Below are 21,788 nucleotides of genomic sequence, written 5' to 3' on the forward strand. Positions count from 1 at the left end.
ATTATATGATTACACGAAGAAAATATCGAGTTAAGGGTCGAAATTGGGAATAATCAACCAACTATTATATTTGTTTTACTTTTTTTCTTTTTTACAAAATTCAGATATTTTTATAACCAACTAACAAGTCGCTTAGAAATTAAATCAAAAAAGTATTTCTATAGACGACAGAATATAGAATATGTGTATTTGCTAATGTTATTACAGATTTGAATCGTTTCTGATTGCTGGAAATACTGTTAGGCGAATTGAAAGAATCCTTAGAAATTGCTTTCTCCGTGTAATCCTATTATTTGCAATTCTGTTATGGTAATTCTCTTATTACAGGGAATAAACGTGCTTGCATAATATTAGTTAAAAAAGAAATTTGTTTTCTTTTACTTATAACGCGTAATGTGTGTTTTTGTGTACTGTAATTTCAAGAAAACAACTAAGATTTGAATAGTAGCGGTGTTTACGTGGTGGAATTTCATACTCGTAATCGTTGATTTTCCAAATAAAAGATAACTTCTTTAATGCAAATATTTGCGCGAAACATGTCGCAGTTTTATATTAAATATTTGTGAAAGTCATAAAAGAAGTCCATCATAAATAACTAAAAGAAAAACTAAACAAATTTAGCACGCATTATAAATATGAGTGACACAATTATCTGCAAAATAATTTTTACATAGATTTTGTAATATTCAGTATATTCTGTCGTTATTTGGCGGATATGTGAGGAGTAATGCATTTTATACCAAAAAATTAAATGATAATAAGACTATTTCAAAAGTTATTAATCGAGTTTTGCGTGAGAAACTCCCAATTGAGATAATGCAAATGATAAGTTCATTTCGTGATGTGTCGCGGTGCGTTTTTCGAATCTTCTTTATTACTCCACGACTCCATGACGTTGGGAGTTTTTTGAAAGCACGCCCGAGCTCAAAAACTTGATCAACGTCGCGATCTCGCTGGGGTATTAACCACAATGTAAAAAAGAACAGGAAAAAACTATACAAGGAAAAGTAACTTATTAAACCTTTTTAACTTCAACTACAATACGACTACAATACAGGGTATTGTAAACAACTACATTTATTATTAATATCTTTACAAATTTCTATTAAATACAAACAATAAACAATTTGATCAACGTTTAACGCATCCACTGAGATTTGTTTTCGTGCAGATTTCTTAGATTATATTTGACAATAAATATTGTTAGACTACGCGTAAATATTACGAAAGACATGTGTGCACAGGTAGAGTAGTGCATGTGCACGAATGGTACGTCAAAGTGCCCGGCCGAGTTTCGAACGCATGCGCAGCGCTCATGCTCAAGCCGCGTGCACGAGTTATAATTAACTTAATTATATATTAGCGCTCGGCGCTCGCTGAGGTTGAGGCGAGAGAACACGCGTGCATGCATGAGAGGCTTGAAACCGCCTCTCTGGTCAGTTGCGCTTCTTTCTAGCTGCAAGTCTACCATCAAGACTTTCTGTTTAATCCTGCTATTTCTTGCAAGACTTCATTGAGACCCGATCTGGAAACTTGAAATGTTACAGTGGTACATACGAGAAAAATAAATGCGTGAGAAGAAACTTGGTTCACTAGGCACACAATTTTAATAGTATATTAGGTATCAAGTGGTTAAAAGGGAGTTTTTGTCACGAGATTGATTAAGAGTGAGTGTAGGGAGCGTTTAATGCGCAGGCGTAAGTTCTACCCCGTGACTAAAGCGTGGATAAAGTACTTTAGTCACGGTTTTGGAGGTCTGTGTTTAAAATACCTTTTTTTGTGCTTCAAAATCGTGAAATAAACAATTTTGTATCCAGTTTAAACAAAACCCTGAAATAGTATGTAATACTGAAGTTGCAGGTTGTTTTATGTGATATTGTTTTGTTTTATGTTTTGTATTTTTGGAGTAAAAACAAAAGTTGTCAGTTGATGTGCCTTCCTTTTGCTGGTGGAGTTCTTTCCTGACGCGCTAAATTACCCGGCGCCTCCGCCGTGTGCATGCGTCGTTTGCTGCGCGTTTTATTACTTTTAAGAGGCGTTCTGGCAATGGCCACCAGCGAGGGCACACAATGCCGCAATGCCAGAAACGCGCGCCGTTCGTAAACATTCGCATAAATATGAGCAAAAACGTAAAACGAATGTGGAAGCGCGCGGCAAAAAAATTAGGACAAGTGCGTTGGGGTAAAATTGAATGGTGCGCAAAAAACGGGCACGGGAAGTGCCGAATGGTTGTATTTTCTATGTGGGTACATCTACAACAATAGAAAAATGCGCAATGTCGTAAATAATAGAAATATCTGCAATAAAAGTAAGCAAAAACAATTAAATGAAAAATATTTTTATTTTCATTAAAAATGCTAAAATTGTATCATTTTACTATCGCGATATATCAAATATGATACAATATCATTCAAATTGCTTGTTGTTGTATTCATTCACCTATACAAACGCAACAAACAATATTTGTGCTGATAATGGAGTTGCCCCATAGTTCTATATGCAACTAATAGTCGTGTATGAAATAATGGGGCATTGCGCGACACTGGCAACGCGTAACATGTTCCGGCCTCGGCCACCTTTTGTGTCAGAACTCAGTTCAAAGCTACACCGTGCAGCGTGCAGAGAGTTGGACCTAGTTGTTGTGTGTAGTTGCAGCTAACAACATACATTGCTTTGTTACGCGCTACACTTTAATGCTCAAAGCTGTTGTACTCGTATTTTACAAAGCCGTGTTGCACTGGCGTTGCTGATACAAAAGGATTCACTCAAACAGTCAATATCGACATTGGAACTGCTTTCAATTACAATTTTTTTTATAAAATATATGCAGAATTATGTTGTACTAGCTTTAACCCGCGGCTTCGCTCGCGAATATCTAAAATAATGAAGTTGCTTCCGTACGCGTCTGTAGTCACAGAAGAAGTAACAATGAAGTTGAATGGCGGGAAGTTTAAAATGGCTGAAAGTATAGTCTATGGAAGTATAGTGTACAGTCTCCATAGTGTAGTCAATTGGATTTGATGTTGACGTAGCTGTCGGTAATACAGTGTGATAATACAGTGTGATGGTACTATAGTACTTAGGTTTGAGCTTCATTGCTGGAATGCTAGATGGCGTTAAAGTAGTCAAATAGCCAGATGCAGAGGTATTATTGGCTAAACAATTTCTTTATTTTTTTAAAAATTAATTTTTTATTAAATAAAAAGTAGCCTATAACCATTCGGGGACCACTAAGAATATGTGTACAAATTTTCATGATGATCGGTTAAGTAGGTTTTGCGTGAAAGTGTAACAAACATCAGGACTTTCGCATTTATAATATTAGTAGGGATATACGAGTAAATGAGAGGAGAATAAAATTTTAGTTGTTTTGGTTCTTATGAAGTTGAATTATAGTGAAAAGCGGAGGGTAGGCTGCTAGGAAACTGGAGTATCGAAATATGGGTGAAACGAAAATATAGAACGCCCGTTGCCGGCACATTTCGGCCTATTTCGTTGGCGTTTCCCGCATCCCCTCATCCTTAACATTAGGATGCCGGCATGCTCGGAATCGTTCGTTATTTGCGTCGCGTTGTGCCGTTCGTTACCCGCTCGATTTCGCCGCGCTGCTGCGTATAGATCCGCGGCCGGGTGTGGCGGTGGCGGAGGCGGCGGTATGGGGCTGGGTGGCCGGATGGTGTCTGCCGCCTCCGCCGCCGCTCTCAGCGGTACGCGCACGTTTTCCCTCTATAACGAGCGCCGCGCGCCGAGGAAAAACGACTGTAGCGGCGGGCCGCGGCACGAATGTAGATTGCGTACGTGCCGCTGCCGCCGCCCCTCGTGCGCGCACGCCCGCTCGCTCGTGCGATAGCACTTTGTGTGAGTTATACGCGGAGCGCCCGAAACTATATCTAGACCGATCCATAATTTTCAAGCCGAGCGCTCGGAAACTCGGGGATATCCAGCTTTAAGCCACGCCGTCGTCTTCATCGAAACATTCAAAATGTTTTTGTAGTATTTTCGGAAAAACAAATCAATTATTGTTTAAATTTTACTGGAATTATTTCCTGGGTGTAATTCAAATACATAACGTGCTCGAGTTAATTAAAAACAAACATATTCACACATATTTCTACGATGAAATTAAAAATGCAACTCATCGGCGATTGTTTTATGTTTGCGCTTGTTTGTGGCATTTGTTGTTTACCAGAACATAATTAATTAGTCTGTGGTTTCCCCAAAAAATGTTTAAAATGCGCGTAATTACATCGCAATAATACCGCATTACCTTAATAGGCATCAACACATTACCTTAATGGAACTTAATGAATCCTAGGCAGCAGGAATACGTATTTGCGACACTAGCAATGTGTATTATGTGTAATGTGCAACTTTTTGCATGTCTACGTTTATTTTTACCTGCGCACCGCACCACATCGCAGACTTGTTTGGCTTTTGTAAATATGCTTGCGTTTCGTTTTATTTCATTTAATTTTACTTTGTTTCGTTTTGCGTATTTTTGTATTTCGCGTTGTGTTGGTTATGCTTTTCATTTTCTCGTTGTTTCGTTGTTGTTCGTTACGGTTATTGTGCGTTCGCGTATGTTTCACAAAGCTCTTTTGTTGTTATTTGTGCGTTATTTCAATTATACTTTTTTGCACAATCGGCTAGACGTCAATATGCGTGTTGGGGGGCTTTTTCTTTCATTCGAGAGAAAACATTAACAATGTGCCAGTGTGTTGCTTTAAAGAAATTAAATAGGACGCATCTTTATGCATTTTTGTTATTTTTTATTTAATTTCAGTTAAAAATTTTATTTCTACTAAATATTGCTAATAAAATCTTTTTTTACTTCCATCTTTAAAACAGCAGTTTTTCCACGATTTTGAGGCACAAAAAGTGGTACTTTAAGCACGGCCGTGACTAAAGTACTTTAATCACGAGCTTTAGTCACGGTTATCCTAAAAAGTAGAAAAAATAGTGTAATTATCTCGTGATTAAACGTTAAAACGGGGGTTTTTGTTATTTTTTATTCAATTTCAATTCAAAATTTGATTATCTACTAAATATTGCTAATAAGATCTGTTTTTTTACTTCCATCTTTAAAACAGCAGTTTTTGAGACACAAAAAGTGATACTTTAAGCACGACCGTGACTAAAGTACTTTAATCACGAGCTTTAGTAAAAAGTAGGAAAAATAGCGTCATTATCTCGTGATTAAACGTTAAAACGGGAGTTTTTGTTATTTATAATTCAATTTCACTTCAAAATTTTAATTTCTACTAAACATCGCTATTAAGATAATTTTATAGTTAATTTCATAGGTTCTTTATACCCGCGCGACGTTCACAATCAAAAATAATGACATTTTTATGCCCTCCTTGACGACGTCTGGAGGGTGGTTGGCAACAAAACAGAACAAAAAGAAAACTCAGATGGCGCTATTAAATGGCTGCACTCTCGACGCGACTAGACATGGCGTTGCACTTTATGCTCTATTTATGTGAACATTACATCGACGAGTGGGCAATGAATGAGCGCCATTGAGGCAATCCGCGCCGACGCTTAACATTCATGGTGCCGCCGAATGACTTGGGCATAGCAACACGGGATGGCCGAGGGGGTGGTGGCTGCATTGTCATGCAAACAAATGCAAATGTCAGCGTGGGCAGACGCGAAAATGTCAATTCTTTATGTGCATAGTGCAACACTCGGCGTAATTTAGTTTTATTCTACCTTTGGGGATAGAATATCTTTGACTCATCAGGACCTTTTATTCTTGATTAGATTTGGGACATTCGCGGAAATTCTTCAAATGCAAACTTTGTAAAGCGTAAGGTTTTTTGCTTTGTTTTTCATTGCACGAAAATTGAATGATGCAGTTGTGCTGCGCTTGGAAAAACCAGATAAACTTTACTTTACCTTATTCCCTCTTTTGCATAGCTCAAGGATATGTGTCCTTTTCGGGCATTGCATTTTATTGGCGCCATTTGCCGATGTCGTCCGCGCTCGTAAAAACCCGGCCGCGTTGGAAGGTTTTTCTTTCAGTGTGGTGTTTTCCCTGCGGCGGCGCCGGGAAATGGGCACCATTCGGGCGTCCCGTCTCCGGGTGCGAAACATGAAAATAGGAATGACGTCGCAGGCTCCCCGGTTGTGAGCAAAACGAAAAATATTGAGCGGCGGTGGAGGCATTCTTTCGACGTCGTTCTTCTTTCAGGATATCGAGTCTATTTACTCGCTTCACTTTACATTTGTATGTGAAATTTAACAATCGAGGGTGGTGAATGCTGGAAAATGCGGAAACTGTAGTGGCACCAAATTGTTTTCTTTCTTTCTATAGTAAAATGTGTCTGGAGTAAATTGTTTTACATTCAATTTACAATTTTCAATTTAAATAAATCAAAGTTTTAAAAATGCAGCATTTTAAAAGTTTGCAGTGCGCTTTCATAAAGTTATTATAATAAAATATTCCAGCGCTGTATGAAATTTTATATTATTCGTTTCTTGGAAAGTTGCTTGTGTTAAAAAATTAATTGTGTTTTTTTGTTGCAGGTATGAAAGGGGCACTACACAATTCATTAAACGTCAGGTTTTATATTATTCTTAATATTTAAAAGCAAATTTTCATCTGGAAGTACGAGTAGCAAAGTATAAACTTCGGGATAGATTTATGAATGCTTTTATTTAGGAAACGCGTTGGGAAACGTTTGTAAACATGCTGTATTTCACGCCTGTTGGCCAATTTTGCAATCCAAAACCAGCTCACAGCAGTTACCAGTAAGCACTCAACGTGGAAAAAGGCGCATTGAAGCTACTAGCAGCTTGAATACAAAACAAAGTTTTTGGCGCACAATTTTACTAGTTTCGGCTTTGTTTTTCGTCCTTGAATAACAAATTATTACGTTCTATTCGTATTTTTGACCTATGCCATTATATGTTTTCATATTTTGAATTTGATTCATTTTCTGCGTTCAATGCTCAAGTTTATTGATGCATCTACTACTCGTACTAAGAAAACTGTATATCTAATGGCCAACATGCCTCCAGCGGCATTACCTCCAACTCTGCGAGGTGAGGCGAGTGCTGGCGCAGAGTTTGCTGAGCTTGTCGAATATATGTCAAGGATATTCGGACGTTGGTTTCAACTCACATCTCGCTTCTTTACATCTCAACTGCACATGTTTTACGATTTGCGTTTTCTCGGTTTCTCAACTAAAGTCTATATCTTCTCGAGTGTCTTTGATTCGTGGTTTGGATTGCACAGCGTTAAAACTAATAACCACGAGCGAGATCTCTGGTTTGTTAGAAAATTCTAGCGAGATTACTATTTAAAAATTCAATTGCAAGTTGGATCTGAAACACCTTCTCTTTTCATTGAGTTGCACTCTGCAATTTATGTGTGCGAGTTTTCTTTTTATCTGCTTTTCTAACGAGGAGAGCTCTCAGCGGTTGGTTCATATTATATGAAGTATTGCGTGACTCGACGAGACTTTCATACATTTTTATAGTCGGTAATCTAGTTATTTCATTAATTCCATAATGAGTTACCTATGACTGCGTTTTCTTTGCAGCGGTCACTAAATAACTGTGTCAGTAGAAATCTATATATATAAAAATGAATTGATGTTCGTTAGTCTCGCTAAAACTCGAGAACGGCTGAACGGATTTATCTTATCTTGGTCTTGAATTATTCGTGGAGGTCTAGGGAAGGTTTAAAAGGTGAGAAAAATTCGAATAATTGCCGGGAAAATCCTCAAAACAGCTCTTTTCTATAGAATAAAATTTGACATTGAGATTCAATCATAGTTATAGTTAAATAGTTGAATTCGAGATGGCGCGCTGAAGTGCATTATTGACAAAACTTTATATAATTAATTTCTTTAAATTAAAATTGCTAATCTTATTGATAGAATTGACTCTTACTACGAGTATGTCTAGAACAAGAGAGTAAAACGAATTACATTTTAATAAACACTGCCGGAACGAAGTCGCGGGCAACAGCTAGTTTAAAATACAATTGTTTATGAATCTAACTTAATTTAGGGCTGGAGTAAATGCATTTATTGAAAATATTTGCATATAAAAAATGGATCATACGTAAAATGTCTATTCTCATTTTCTATTGACAAATATATGAAGAGAGACAAGGTTTTTGTAACTTTTGTTCATTCTTTGTGAGTTGAAATCATCAAAGGCGTACAAATGGAATGACTTGAATGTGTGCGCCTCTCTAGCATATTAAAGGGATGTGAAAGGCATTCAGGGCATGCAAACGAAAATGGAGTAATGTCAATACGTGATGCAAATACGTGAAATGTACTTCAAGAAATAGATGCAATACGCGAATGAGAAATTCTTCCAAAGTGGTAACTTCTGAGTGCTTCAAAACTTGCAACATTTCTTCATATTTTAAAATAGAAAATGTATGTATCTACATTTCTGAACATTTATTTTTATCATTTTCAAATTCCATCGTTGATTTATTGAGATTTCAAATTTGTGATCAGTTAAATCATTTTCTGTCGTTTAAATCAACCAAATTTCGTTGATAGACATACAAGCAGTGTTCGCCAATTAGTAAAACATCATAAAGAGTAATTAAACACTGCAGATTGATGTACTGTTGAATGTTGAACGTCAACTTCACTATTCATGAATCTATCATTTGTGTATTATCGATAGAAGGGTGTTAATGAACTTGCAGTTTGTTTATGAACACTGTTTGTGAATGGTATTGAATACTGATGAGCTTTTCATGTTAGTTGAATAATAGCTTTTCGTTGTTTTCATCATACGCATCATGTTTTCGTTTTTCTCGTCGATTTTTTTTTTAGATTGAAACACTCGTTTGTTTACTTTTGCGTTTTCATGGATTATATCACACATAACAGAAATGTGTCAACATTACCACAAGGTAAACAAATTAGTAGATATGAGCAATCGACAGATAAGAAAATCAATATATGTTGATTGTTATTACAACAATAATGATTTTGTTTATTTAAGATAAGAGTAGATAACAGGTGAATTTAGATTTAAATGAAAATATTTTATTGCGTTTTTGCTTTGAGGCGAATTTAAAAGAATTGAACTCAGAAATCTAGTCTTGTGTGTTTCTTGGATACTATTCGCTACAGAAAAGAATTAATTGGAAAAGTTGTCGGCCAGATGGATGCGAATGCGAGACAGTTTCATTGCGGGACCGATTTTTCGATAATACGCTTTCACTGGCGTGCAATTTAAAAAGTAATTGCAGATCGGATTGGGCATCGATTAGTTTCATTTTGTTTTAGTACCGATTCGGTACTTGGGATGCACACCTGATGCTTCAATTACGATCGGTAATTGAAATACTTTCTTCTACTTTTATTTCCTATTAATTATTCCGTGTTTTTTGTTTTCTGGAGGCGATTTATTTGTTGAGTTTTGAGGCATGTATTTGGTATTTTTCTTCGTTTGTGTAATGTAGCTTTGAATATCGTGAATTCATGATTTCGGGGGTGTATAAATCATATTTATGGCTTTTGTGCTTTGCGAGGAAGCTTTTTTATTGTATGAACAGTTCGTAAATGTAACAGAGCATAGCGGCATGCATATATATTTTTTGTGGGTGCGTAGGGCGTGTGTAGCGGTGTTTTTCCGAAGAAATACGTTGAATTACGAGCGCCCAAGTTTCCGAAGGGTCAAAAATATGCATATACTATGTTTTACGTTTCATATCCTACAAATCGCCAATGCTAGAACACAGAATATGAATGTTTACCTAAATCCGCAAAGCTTTTAGCAATTATTTGCTAATCCTTTAATATATATTTCTACGTTGTACTAAAACTATTTTTTTCGGCTCAAATTTAAAAGAAAACTAAAAAGAACGCTGCTCAGATGTTTATATTATTTATATGAACTTAATTTCGTTGTTTGTTTGAATAAGTAAGTTTAATTTCAAAATATATTGTTTGTACGATTGTTTTTAATAACTGTAATTATTTGTGGGCGATTTTTGTGACTCAATGCAAGGTCATCACGCGAGCTACCTACTTAAACAGGCACAATCCGCGGTCGTGGTCGTGGTTTGGTGCTTAAAAAACGCGATTTGATTATACTGTAGTTATACAATCCGTAAAACCTTAATGTCCGAACCCGTACCGTAATCGTGGCTTGCGCAGAAGAACTGTTAACTCGCGTTGGGCGAACGAACCGTTACGATGTCCTCTCCTGCAGAAGCTGACGTAGTTATTTCCACTGGGTATTACAAAACCATAAACGACAACACAAAACAAAAATTATTAAATAATTTATTTTAGCTTTATTTATATCAGTATTTTGCATACATTTCTGTATGTTTTAAATTTTTGCATGATTCTACTGATTTAGTTGAGTTTTATTTCTGTTTAGCATAGTTTCCCTCGGTCTGCGGTTTAATTTGCCCCGATTGATGGTCGTGACGTTATAATTTACACTCGCTTGTCCTTTATTTAAATTGCACTTAATGCGCTCGACGCGCTGGACATTCGAGACGTGGATAAAACGCAATAGGATCGAAGTCAAGGTCAATCGCCATTTGTGCTTTGCGTTTACATGTATATAAATGTGAACGAGCGCAATGTGCACGAATAAAACGAATGGAACGCACGACATTCACAATATCGCTGTGTGTTACGATTACCTACATTCAAACTCGATTAACATTTGCCACTGGCTGCACAAATGTGACTATAAGACTGAGAAAGTGGGATAAAAAAGTGATTAAAATGGTTAATCAGGAGACGTGAATATAATTTTTGATTTTTTTCTTAAATTTAGTTTATTTTGATAAATATAAAACTTCTGATGTTTATTTTGATGAAATTTAGAGTTTTTGTACTTATTTTGAGCTAATTTTTGATTTTTCTATGGTATTTCTAATGATACCACCTGAAAATTTACAAACATCGGTAATAAACGTCATGTAAAATTAATCATCACCCGCTACCAGCCACGACCTTCCTCATCGTCGTTGCGCATCATTAAATGCGAGCAACAACAGAGGCGCATGCATTTTTAAAGAGGTGTATCGACGTTTTGTGTCGTTTTGCGTGTTTTCCTTTGTGTTTGCATGACGCTCAGTCAATGTAACCGATATCGACGACCTGCCAACAGCACCTTTCCTGTACGAGTACTGTCATTATCAGTTGCAGCCGTTCGCATTTGAATGCAAATTTCAACCGGTAAATTTACTTTTGAATTGCATTCGGAATAATTTTTAATTCATGTCAATTTTTGATGCGTGCGACTTTTAACATTAATATCGTTTAAAAATTAAATTAAACTATGTAGCTATTGCATTTCTATTTGTGCATTCCAAATTTAATTCTGGTTTTGCTACGCCAGTCTCTAAATTCTCTACCACCGACAGACAGACAGATAACACCGAAACGATTTTAAAACGAAAATATTTATCTCGATGCCGGTTCCCTAGCTGCTGTCACCGGCGCCGCCACCATCGACCCAACATAGTCAGATAAGGATATAATATGCATGCATGGCGGCTGTGACGGGTGAGGGAGTTGTTTGTCTATCTGATTATTTGAAGCCGAATTATATCTGGCTAAATTTAGCGACCTCATTGTTGATGCACTGACCTGCGATTTAACTTTCTGTGACATGCGAGACGACGTCGGGACGGTTTGGCAAACCTTCCTCTACTCTAATTATAACCCATTAATTAGCCATTTCAGCTAATTGTGTTCTGAAATATTTATTTTCGAGAATTAGTAAATTTACTGTCAAATTTAGACATTTTATATGATTTTTCTCTGTGGAATAGAACAATATATTATTATTTATTTATTTAACCCATCCGGAAGTACATGCAAACTATATGCACACACTGCAAACACGCTCTGGTGGATATATGCAGACGCAAACGAATATATTAAATTTATCTCATCAAATATCTCGCCGCGCGCGCTACTGTGTTGCTACAGTCCGGCGTAGTTCTGCAGCGGCGGCCGCATGGTGTATTTATTCACGTTCGCTTGTTGCATAATGTTAGCATTATAATGCGCACATAACGGTAACGAGCGTATTTACGGCACACACTCGTGAACAACTGAACTACTCCGGCTGACGCGAGGCACAATGCCGCCGGAGCTGCTGCAGCATCAGCGGAATGGAACACAGCTCCTACAGCATGCCAACAGGCGTGTATTGTTGTTGTTGTTGTTTTAGCTATATGCAAGTGAGATGGTACATTGGTAGTGTATTGTTTTGCACAGGTAGACGATGCATACTGCGGTGAATTACTAATTTTATTTCGTTTTACAATTAAGTGATTCATAAACAATCAATGCGTCATGTAAACATGTTAATGTCTTACCTTAACATTGCAAAAAATACGCGTTAATATAACAATGGCATACATTTTGGCTGCGGCGCTTATTTATACCCATGACATTGTACTTTATGCAAACATTTTTGCAAGCTTCCTCTTTTGACTTGCTCGTACCATGCTCGACCATGACCTGAAACAAAATTTTAGCGAGAAAAATGGCAATTACATTTAGGTATTTACTGTGAGCTTGAGCTTGAAAACCTTGAGGTTGCAATTTGCGTCAGCCGAACGCAAACATGAATTTACAGCAATCGCACACAGATTATGGTTGTGTATGTTGGTGAGATTTGTACGGCCGCTTATTTCGAAATTGCGCTAGAATTTTTTTTAATGCAATTGCATTTTGTTTGCGCGGCTCGTCGCTATCGTCGTGCCACGGTCTTGACAAGGTCGTGTCGACCACGTGCTGCGCGTTCACGCCGTCATCAAGTGTGCGACGCGATATAAACTCGTAAAGCTATTTTATTTCGGTGCATTTTCATGGAATGGCACATCCGTTACGTTTGGTTATTTATGCAAAAGTTGATGGGCACATAGTCATATCCAGAGTTATAATTTGGTGTATATTCCAGTCAAAATAGACAATTTCTGCATAAATTTTAATAAAGTTGAAAATTTGTTGATTTTTGTTTGGAAAAATTCAGGAAATTAGTTTTTTGTTGTTGAAAAGTTAGTAAAGTACTAAGATTTACCACTTTTACGTGTTTTTCTCGTCTTGTGAGCGTTTTATTTCAAATCAAGTCCTAAAAACCCTAAAAACTATAACTAAAACTATTTATATTGTAATTTCTACTTCATACTAACTCTGTTTTCTTGAAATGGCACGTGTCTGTTCAAATTCCGCCGCTTTTATTCCTAGTTATGTTTTTACTTTTATTTCGCCAGGCCCACACAATTACGCAATAATGCGTTCCTATTTTAATCCATAGAATCCTTGAAAGTTGTAAAATTCTTGTGCGTGGCTGAACTGTTTCGCATTGAAATTGACAAACGAACGGGCTGCGCATATGTACCTACTCTCGTATGGTGTTGATTCTTGATGAGCACATACGCTTTAAGCAATAAACAACTTGCCGAGCTATAACTGAATATCGTTTTTATGCGAACGTACGAGAGAGCGCACATAAGCGAACGTCGAGTTCAAACGTAAATGATAAATGAGCGTTTATTAACGGAACGGTGTGCGCAACTTGCACGGTTTTTAAAGGGAATAGTATCGTTTGTTCTTTGGCACAAAATTCATTCCTACAATTGTACATATTTTTATTTTTAGTATAATTGGTGTTTTATATAAAATTATTGAATTCCGTGGAAATTTAATTTATAAAAATTATTTTATTGCAGAAATTTTTATTTTGTGCAACAATTTTAGTAAAATGAAAAATATTCGTTAAAATAACATCTAGTAAACCAAATAAAGGTATTATTTATTTATACTCAATCAAATTGTCACAATTTTCATGTCACAAATCAAAAATTTTAAATTTTTATTACACAACAAAAAACAACATCAATTTAAAAGTTAGCTTATAAAATGCAACAATTTAAGGTAAACTAGTTTTTTTGGAATTTTGATATTTCTACGACTGAAATTTAAGTTTTCTGGCGAATCTGTGCATTTCTATTAATAAAATCTTTAATATCGATGCAAATACATTTTATTTATTTGTGATAAATATCGACCGCTGCGTTGTTTATTACATGCAAGTGACGTCATTTCATTGACTAATCGTGTCCTATCACGATTACCATCAACCTTGAACGACACATTTTTTTTCACTACGCTCGTAAATTGATTTTAACATTATTGTTACGGTCGATGCCTTTGTTCTCTTGATACGCGCTGTCGTGTATTTTGTTTTGATTTCTTTTGTGTACACTATGTTGTCTTGTCATGTTTTCTTTCGTTTTGTTTTGTTAGATTTTGCATAGTTCTTTTTCTTTTCTATAAATATCTCAAATGTGAGGCAGAAAATCACGCAACGCAACGCTCTATTCATTATAACAGCTTGCTCGATGTATCGAAAATGATTGTGAGTTGTGAACCAACTAACTATGATTATTACCGCCGAAGGAGTGAGCGCTTTTACTTTCGTTTTCTCTTGCGCGTTGCGCGGATAGATAGGAAAATACGCTGCTTTGCTTGCTGGCTATGGAAGCATAGAGTGTTTGTTGTTAGTCGGTCGTCTCTCGTTGTGTCGAAATTCATATTGACGCCACAATGTCGCAATTTGCGGCAACGGCCACAGCGCGCCTTTCATGACTTCGTTTCGTTGCTATTCTTCGGTCTTGGAGGTTTTTGTTCCGAGTCTCTTTTGTCTTGTCTCGTGCGAGGCACACACAAGCGCGAGCTGATAGTGTTACTCAATGTTGCTTTCATTATTAATGTTATAATTAGACAGCATTTGAATTTACGTACAATGAATGTATGCTAATTTATTGTTGTATTGCAACAGAGTGAAAACTGGAAAATGTTATGATGAAGTTGGATTTTTTATTACTCACGCACGTGGAAGAAAGTTTTTTTCAAATTTATTAAAAACTGATGAATTTTTGACGAATTTTCTTTTGAAATTACATTTTTTAAGTCAAACTGGACCCAAAATCAATTAAACTAACGAATAAACACAAATTTTACTATGAAATAAAATTAATATAGCTTTTAAATGTGTAATAATTTGCAAAATGCCCCATAGATGGCGACTACTGTACTATAAATAGAGTTTTTAATTCTCGTCAATTATAATAATTACGCAAGTTATTTCTGAAGCATTTTTTTCGTAGACGTTTTAATTAAAAATTAATTTTACAAATGAACGCACCGCGTAAACAAGTTTTTGTTTGTTTACCACGCATTCGCTATTCCAATTTGGTTTCATTGGTTTGGAGCGCAATTGTTTGCGAAATTGTTTCGCAAGCCATCCGTGAAACGCTCCATTTATTCGTTACTGTGGTAATATGTTCGGATATTAAAATGGCGCACCCCGCTGCAGGCCAGCAGGAGAACTGCGTTGCCCGCTATCGACCTAACTCGCACAACGTCTCTGCGAGTTGTAAGCTCGGTGATGTTCGTCGCCGAACGCCGCTTGCCGTTGCTAAGCCCCAACTCCCACGAGCGCAACTTGTTTCGCCTACTTTTCATCTTCCATCATTTTCTGTCTACCGGCGCAGTGTTTATGCGTTTCACTCTAGGTTTATTCAATGGCTGTTACTCACGGCGTTCTATCTGCGTTACTCATATGTCTGCTCACTTCTACTTGCATACTCGGCTTTTCTTTCTAGCCAGGCCTTCGGTTATAATACAGAGTGAGATAGAGACTCCGCACGTGGTGCTTGCTTTCGTTACTCCGTTTTACTCTCTCTCCCACTAACAGCGATAGAATGAGAGGTCCGGGTATGTTAGGCGGAGTCAGACGGCGGCCATCATTGCGTTTCTATGCCAACGCGCGCCTGTTGGCATGGTAACAGCAGGCGGCCAACATGGTCGTCCGTCTGGTTTGCTGCGTTGTCGACAGCTGGCGCCCTCTGCACCGCATCAATCGATACCACAACGGTACTTTCGTTCGCGTCGACGGCGCGACGGATTACGAAAAACAAGCACATTCATTATTTGATCGCGCGCGCGCTGAATGCACTCACACTCTCGCCGGGCGTATATTAGACGTAAAACCAAAAGTTTGTGCTCGCATGGCGCGTGTCTGTGTTGTGTGCTGCACACACATATTTGGCAGCAGGCGGAGAAAAGTTGTAACTTTTGCGACACGACGCGCGGCACACAACTTTCGTAACATGAGTAAGCGAGTACGCACACAACAAACGCCGGCGGTGAACGGAAAGCCTGAGTCACCTTGAACTCTCCTTGAAACTAAAAGGTTTTTACTCGAGTTACTCGACGAGCTTACACAATAACACGCCTGCAGGAAAATAGGAAAACCACTTAGCGTATTAATGATTAAATCAAACTTTAGAAATTCTCTATTTTAAGATATTAATTGCCAGAATTATATTAAAAGATTTTTGTTAAAGACAGAAAAGTCATTAGATTAAATTAAATCGCGTATATTGTGTTGCATAATATCCTTCGGCATTCAATTAATTTTTTTCTGCCTCATTAATAAATGAAATTAGATTTCAGGCTTGAGTATAGAATAAAAATGTAATTTATTGTTTTTTTTTGTGCGCGGGCAATTTTTGTGAAAATATTAATAACCATCATGACGAATTTACGACTTGACAAGTATTGATTTGATTCGTACGCTTTTCAGTTTTTCACTGTTTACGCCGAAAATTGTTCTAGCCAGACGAGTAAACAGCATGTCCGCTATTTGACCTCTACTTTTCCCTTAGTCCTAGAGAAATATTATATTATTATACAATCGAAGAGTAAATATTAGGCATAAAAATTGGATGCGTTCGAATATTCATTGGTATTTTATTATTGTTGATTGAATTAAATATAAATAATGTTTAGCTACGCTGATGGTGGTTCTCGGCAATGTCGAATTTTATATTTTTCTATAACAAACAAACATTGAATGATAAATTTTCAATTGCCGACCTACACTTCACCCATCACCGGTAGCGAATAGTTTTATGCTTGTACGAATGTGTGTACACAAATGATGCCGGAGCGTTTCGTTTACAATTTTCACGTTCGTCTCGCTCACTCGACTCGACACAGTATGCAAACACAAATACGGCACGAGAACGCGGCGAACAAACACACGAAACATAGCGGACATAGACGTGTAACGAAGCGGGCGAATAAACAAAAACGAAAAAGCCATCGCTGGGCCATATTACATCGCCTGCAAATCCCCACACAGAGCCCAGGCAGAGCGAGAGCGGCAAACATCAGGCTTTTCCTCGATGAATATGCGCCCTGTGTGTAGTTGTGACGAGGTCGACGTCGGTGCACGATTCTGCCCGCCCCGCCGTATCGATTTTCGGTTAGGGTAGCCCACGCAACAGACGCCGCCGCCGCCGCCGTCGATGTCGATGCCGTTGCCGCCCGGAATGGCGCAAACAAACTCGCGCTGAATGTGCACACGCACGCTCGCATGTTGTGGTAGTGGTATGCTGGTACCAGCGGCGGCGTTGGCGGCGAGGGAGAGAGGAAGCAATGAAAACACTGGCGCGGCGGCGGCCCGCTTATCCCGCTCCGCATCGTAATTGTATTTTGTGTGGATGTGTGCGTTGCTCGGCATTCATCCACATGCAGGCCGCACGTACACATTGCTACTCACAGCCGCCCCCGGTTCAACTTTTTGTGCTTTGCCACTTTGATAATAAATTTCCGCTGACGTGTGTGTCTTGTATGTGTGTGCGGCCTGAATATACTTTCGCAGCTGTATGCGTGCGTAATTGAGGATTTTCCAAGTTCCAACTTTGCCGCCTCCGCTTTCACCAACAGCACACATAAACGCTGCCGCCGTCTACTACCATCCGTGTAGATGTTGCGATTCAGACGACGACGACGGCGGCCTCGTTTTCAGACGAATAAAACGAATGAAAAGTTTGAGCTCCAGCTCGCCGCTATTCATCTTTTCGCTTGGAAAACTTGTTTGTGTGTGCGAGTTTGGAAAAGTTCCGCATGTCGAAGTTCACTATGGTGTGTGTATTCATTCTCGAAACTGTTGCACGAATGCGATGGGGCAATAACAACGCGAATGAAGAAAAAGTGGAGCGCGCGCGTTGGAAGCTGGTGGAAATGTCGAAGGGTCTTGCCCGGGACGAAATACACGCTCGGCGTGCCAAAAATAAAGAGGCCTGTGCATTGGTGGGAGCTGCAAAAGCGACATAAAAGGAATAAAACACACAAAAGCCGGCCGTTTCAGGGTCTTTCAGTGCTCAACGATCATAGAAATTTATTTGTTTTTTAAAGTTATTGCTTCTGGAAAAAAGTCTTCAACGTTTCAATTGAGATTTTCTCTTATTTTTCTTTTAGTTTTATGTAATTCAAATAATTTTCATCTTTGAAATTTAATCTGTATTAAATCTTGCTGAAATATTTCTTAATATTTCTGTATTATTGATAGTTCTACTTGTTTTTCTAAACTTTTAGCTTTTTTTAGCTTTTATAGCTTTTAATATTTTGAACTTTTTATGATTGCATATGTTAATGTTATGTACACCAATTTTAAAGCCCTGTGGGCGTGCTTTGAACATAAAATGCAGATCGGGAACAGCGAAAACTTGCGCCATGTTTTGGTGTTTTGCATTTTCGATTTATTTGCATATTCCACTGCTCTCTCACTAAAAGTAACTTGACAGTGATAGTTTATTCAAAGTGATGTCCGCCCGCACATGTTTAGCATACATTTTCATTCATACACTATACAAATATCTTTTGATTTATTGTTATATATTCTTAATCTATTTTTATGAGTTTTATGAGTTTATATTGCATTTTGCGTTATATTGGTTCGTATCCAGCATAGACAATTACATTTACCGTTCAACTTATTTTTTAACGACAATAACAACTAAAAACCGTAATAAAATACATTTGAGTTGCTCAGTGGTTTTGGTTTGCCGCTGGCGGACATGGAAGTCAAGGAAACGCGGTTATTACTATTCATTGGAATGAAAGGAAAGTGAAACGTAGTTATTATTTATTGCGAAACGCTACTCGCGCTTAAAACGTTTACGGCTCAGTTATATGACGAAATTATATCTTTTCAACTTCACATTGTTTTACATATACAGACAGGAAGTATTTATTATTTGCACCTGCCATTTTAATAGACTACAATTAAAAATCTAGAATTATATCTGTAGATATCAAATATCACATCATTCTATAAATAGCACTCAATATTTTATTACATTTAAGTGGGTGCTTACTTATAGATTATTTAATTTTTAACTCGCATGGAAATATCCACTTTAAGTTTGTCACTACTTATCTGATCGAAGTGAATTATCAGTTGTTCTACATTTACCAACTTGTTCAAATATTTAACTATTATGTATTTTTACAGTTTACTCAGTAAACAAAAGTGATCCCATGAACGCAATTACTTGATAAGGTCAATTGATGCAATAATGACAGTTTAATATTTATCAGTTTTAAAATCCGTTCCATTTTTGTCTATTTTATTACATTAGTCATAAAATTACATACTTGAAGTAAATTTATTTCTAGAAATAAATTTTTCATATGAAAGTGAATAATAAATACCTACATAATGTAGTTTGTGTGAAGGTCATTTGAAAATCAAGCAGATGCTGCACTATACACGGTGATTGTGCTGTTTTTGTCTCGGTTTTGTTTGAACGGCGCGTACTGAGTCCTGATGATGCGTTTTTAATTGTGGGCGCATTTTTATTGTTACAGGTGCTCGTCGAGTACGATGATGTGGAGTGGCATCGACGCGAATGGATCAGCGTTTACAAAGATGGCCTCTTTCACATGTTCGTCGTCGAGCAGGGCCTCTGCTGGGCGGAACGCACCGATCCCTTTACGCATTCAAAGGCCCCTATTATTTGGCCTGCACTCGTAAGTATTTAATTTAATTTTCAAAAATTTCTAAATCCGTTGAAACGCTGCGCATACTTTTACTGCTTTCAACCGAAAACACGATAACATTTTCGCTCCAGAAATAAATTTTATAGCTGATATAAACTATCGGGCATTCCGCATGTCTGTGCATGCGTGTGATTTACGCCCGTAACAATTATAATTCGTGTTTGTATACGGCTGGCATGCGGGCTTGCGGGCTTTAATCTCGCTTGGCAATTCGCATTTGTCGGTCGCTGCATTACGATTATGGCCCGCCCAGTGTTGAGCGCGCATGAAATGCGTTTTTATTGCGCTGCACGCCAACTTTGAAACGAGTTCAAGCTGCCTGCCTGCCTGCTGCTGGCATGAGGCAGACGCGGCGAGACACGGCCGCAGGAAAAGTCATTGCCTGTGGGTGTCTCGCGTGCACTCGCGTCGTACGCGCGCGCGGCACATAATCGCATCCGAATTCTACCCACGCGACGTGGCGTAGCGTGTGTGTTTCGCATTACGTCGGGCGTACAGATGCGGACCGCCGACACGAAGTCGCATAAATAAATCGACTCTGACCCAGTTTCCTGCAAGCCGGCTGGCTGGTATCGAATTCGAAATTGCGCCTATTAAAACCGCGCGCGTTGATAGCCGTAAACCGGTTTGTTGCTGGCGTGCAGAAAGCTACCGCGTTTTAACCATTTTTGCCAATTAACTGGACTGGACTCATCTAGAGTTAATCTTAATTTGTCACTAAATTTCTCTGATTTGTGAGGTTTTTTCAAAAGTTCGAAAATTAATTTTTAGCGTGTTCATAGTTTTCCGTTCAAATCTCTTGAGTTGATTTATGAGCTTTTCATGTTTGTTGAATTTTTGTTTGCCACTTTCCTGTTTCAATTTTTTCCAAAGCATTAGCATTTTTTGCAGTAATTATAGTTCGTGGCATTAAAAATTTGACACGAGAGCAAACGATGAATAAGCACCACGCCAATGGACTGAAAAATGATTAGCTCCGTAACGAGCGACTCGCGTGTTGCGCGCGATTCCGGCGCGGAACTCTTTTCTAGTTTTTCCGACGTGTATTATTTCTGTTTTACATGCCAGCAAACATTCACTATACTTTTGGATTGTTTTACATTTTTTTCCGTAGCATTCTGAGCTTTAATCGACAAGTTTTCATTGAAAAAAGTGCGAAAATCGTTGTACTTTTAAATAAATTCGGTTTCTGGTTGGATATTTATTTGTATTTTGTTTAGGTTTATTTATATTATTTTATTTGTATAAATATATCCGGAATTTGGCTCCACTTCTCAAAACTTTTCGGTCGGAATCTCTTTGGCACGTTTTCAACGCGCCATGTTCGAAGCGCGTCCAAACGAAAAAATCTATTTTCCGAACGCGGATAGAATGATAAAAACGTTAAAAAGCTATTTATCACGGTGTGGACACAGATAAATTACGCGAGAACGATTTGGACGTCTGCCAAAATCAACGGCGAATGCAAATAAACGAATGCAAAAGCGCGAAGTGGAGCAGAAATAATAACAATTTCGTGTTGCGAGTTAATAATAGCACATGTATTCAATATACATACCTCAGAAATAACATAAAATGCTTTGTTTGTTAAATACCTATACGATAAACTAAAAATACCACATTATTATCATTTATATTTATTTTTAATAAAAAGAACAACGTGTTTATTCACCGTAGTGTTCGACTTTCAATGACCTTCAGAAAAAAGTTTTTGTTCAACACGTTTACGACTTTATTACTCATTGTGTGTTAATTAGTTTGTTAAAAGTCTTTCGACCGTGCAATACCCAGCGTATTGCGTACATATCAATCGCTGCAATCGCAGTTCATTAAACTGTATTATTAATATCTAAGATACACAAAATTTAATGGCCACGTAAAATGTTTAAAGGTTAAATATTTCGT

The 21,788-nt window shown here is 37.6% G+C and overlaps 1 protein-coding gene across 1 annotated transcript in view; it reads left to right on the forward strand.

Annotated features, from left to right (window-relative positions):
* Kdm3 (Lysine demethylase 3) overlaps nt 1-21,788 on the forward strand; it is a 93,731-nt gene that overhangs the window by 12,667 nt on the left and 59,276 nt on the right. The window contains 1 exon segment of the mRNA XM_065300470.1: nt 19,692-19,853. Within this exon segment, the coding sequence (XP_065156542.1) occupies nt 19,692-19,853 (162 nt within the window).

This window comes from Atheta coriaria, unplaced genomic scaffold (genome assembly GCF_025399875.1).
Source record: "Atheta coriaria isolate IRGN ID8LTWV9N9 unplaced genomic scaffold, Caltech_Dcor_3.1 hic_scaffold_4_pilon, whole genome shotgun sequence".
Lineage (NCBI taxonomy): Eukaryota > Metazoa > Arthropoda > Insecta > Coleoptera > Staphylinidae > Dalotia > Dalotia coriaria.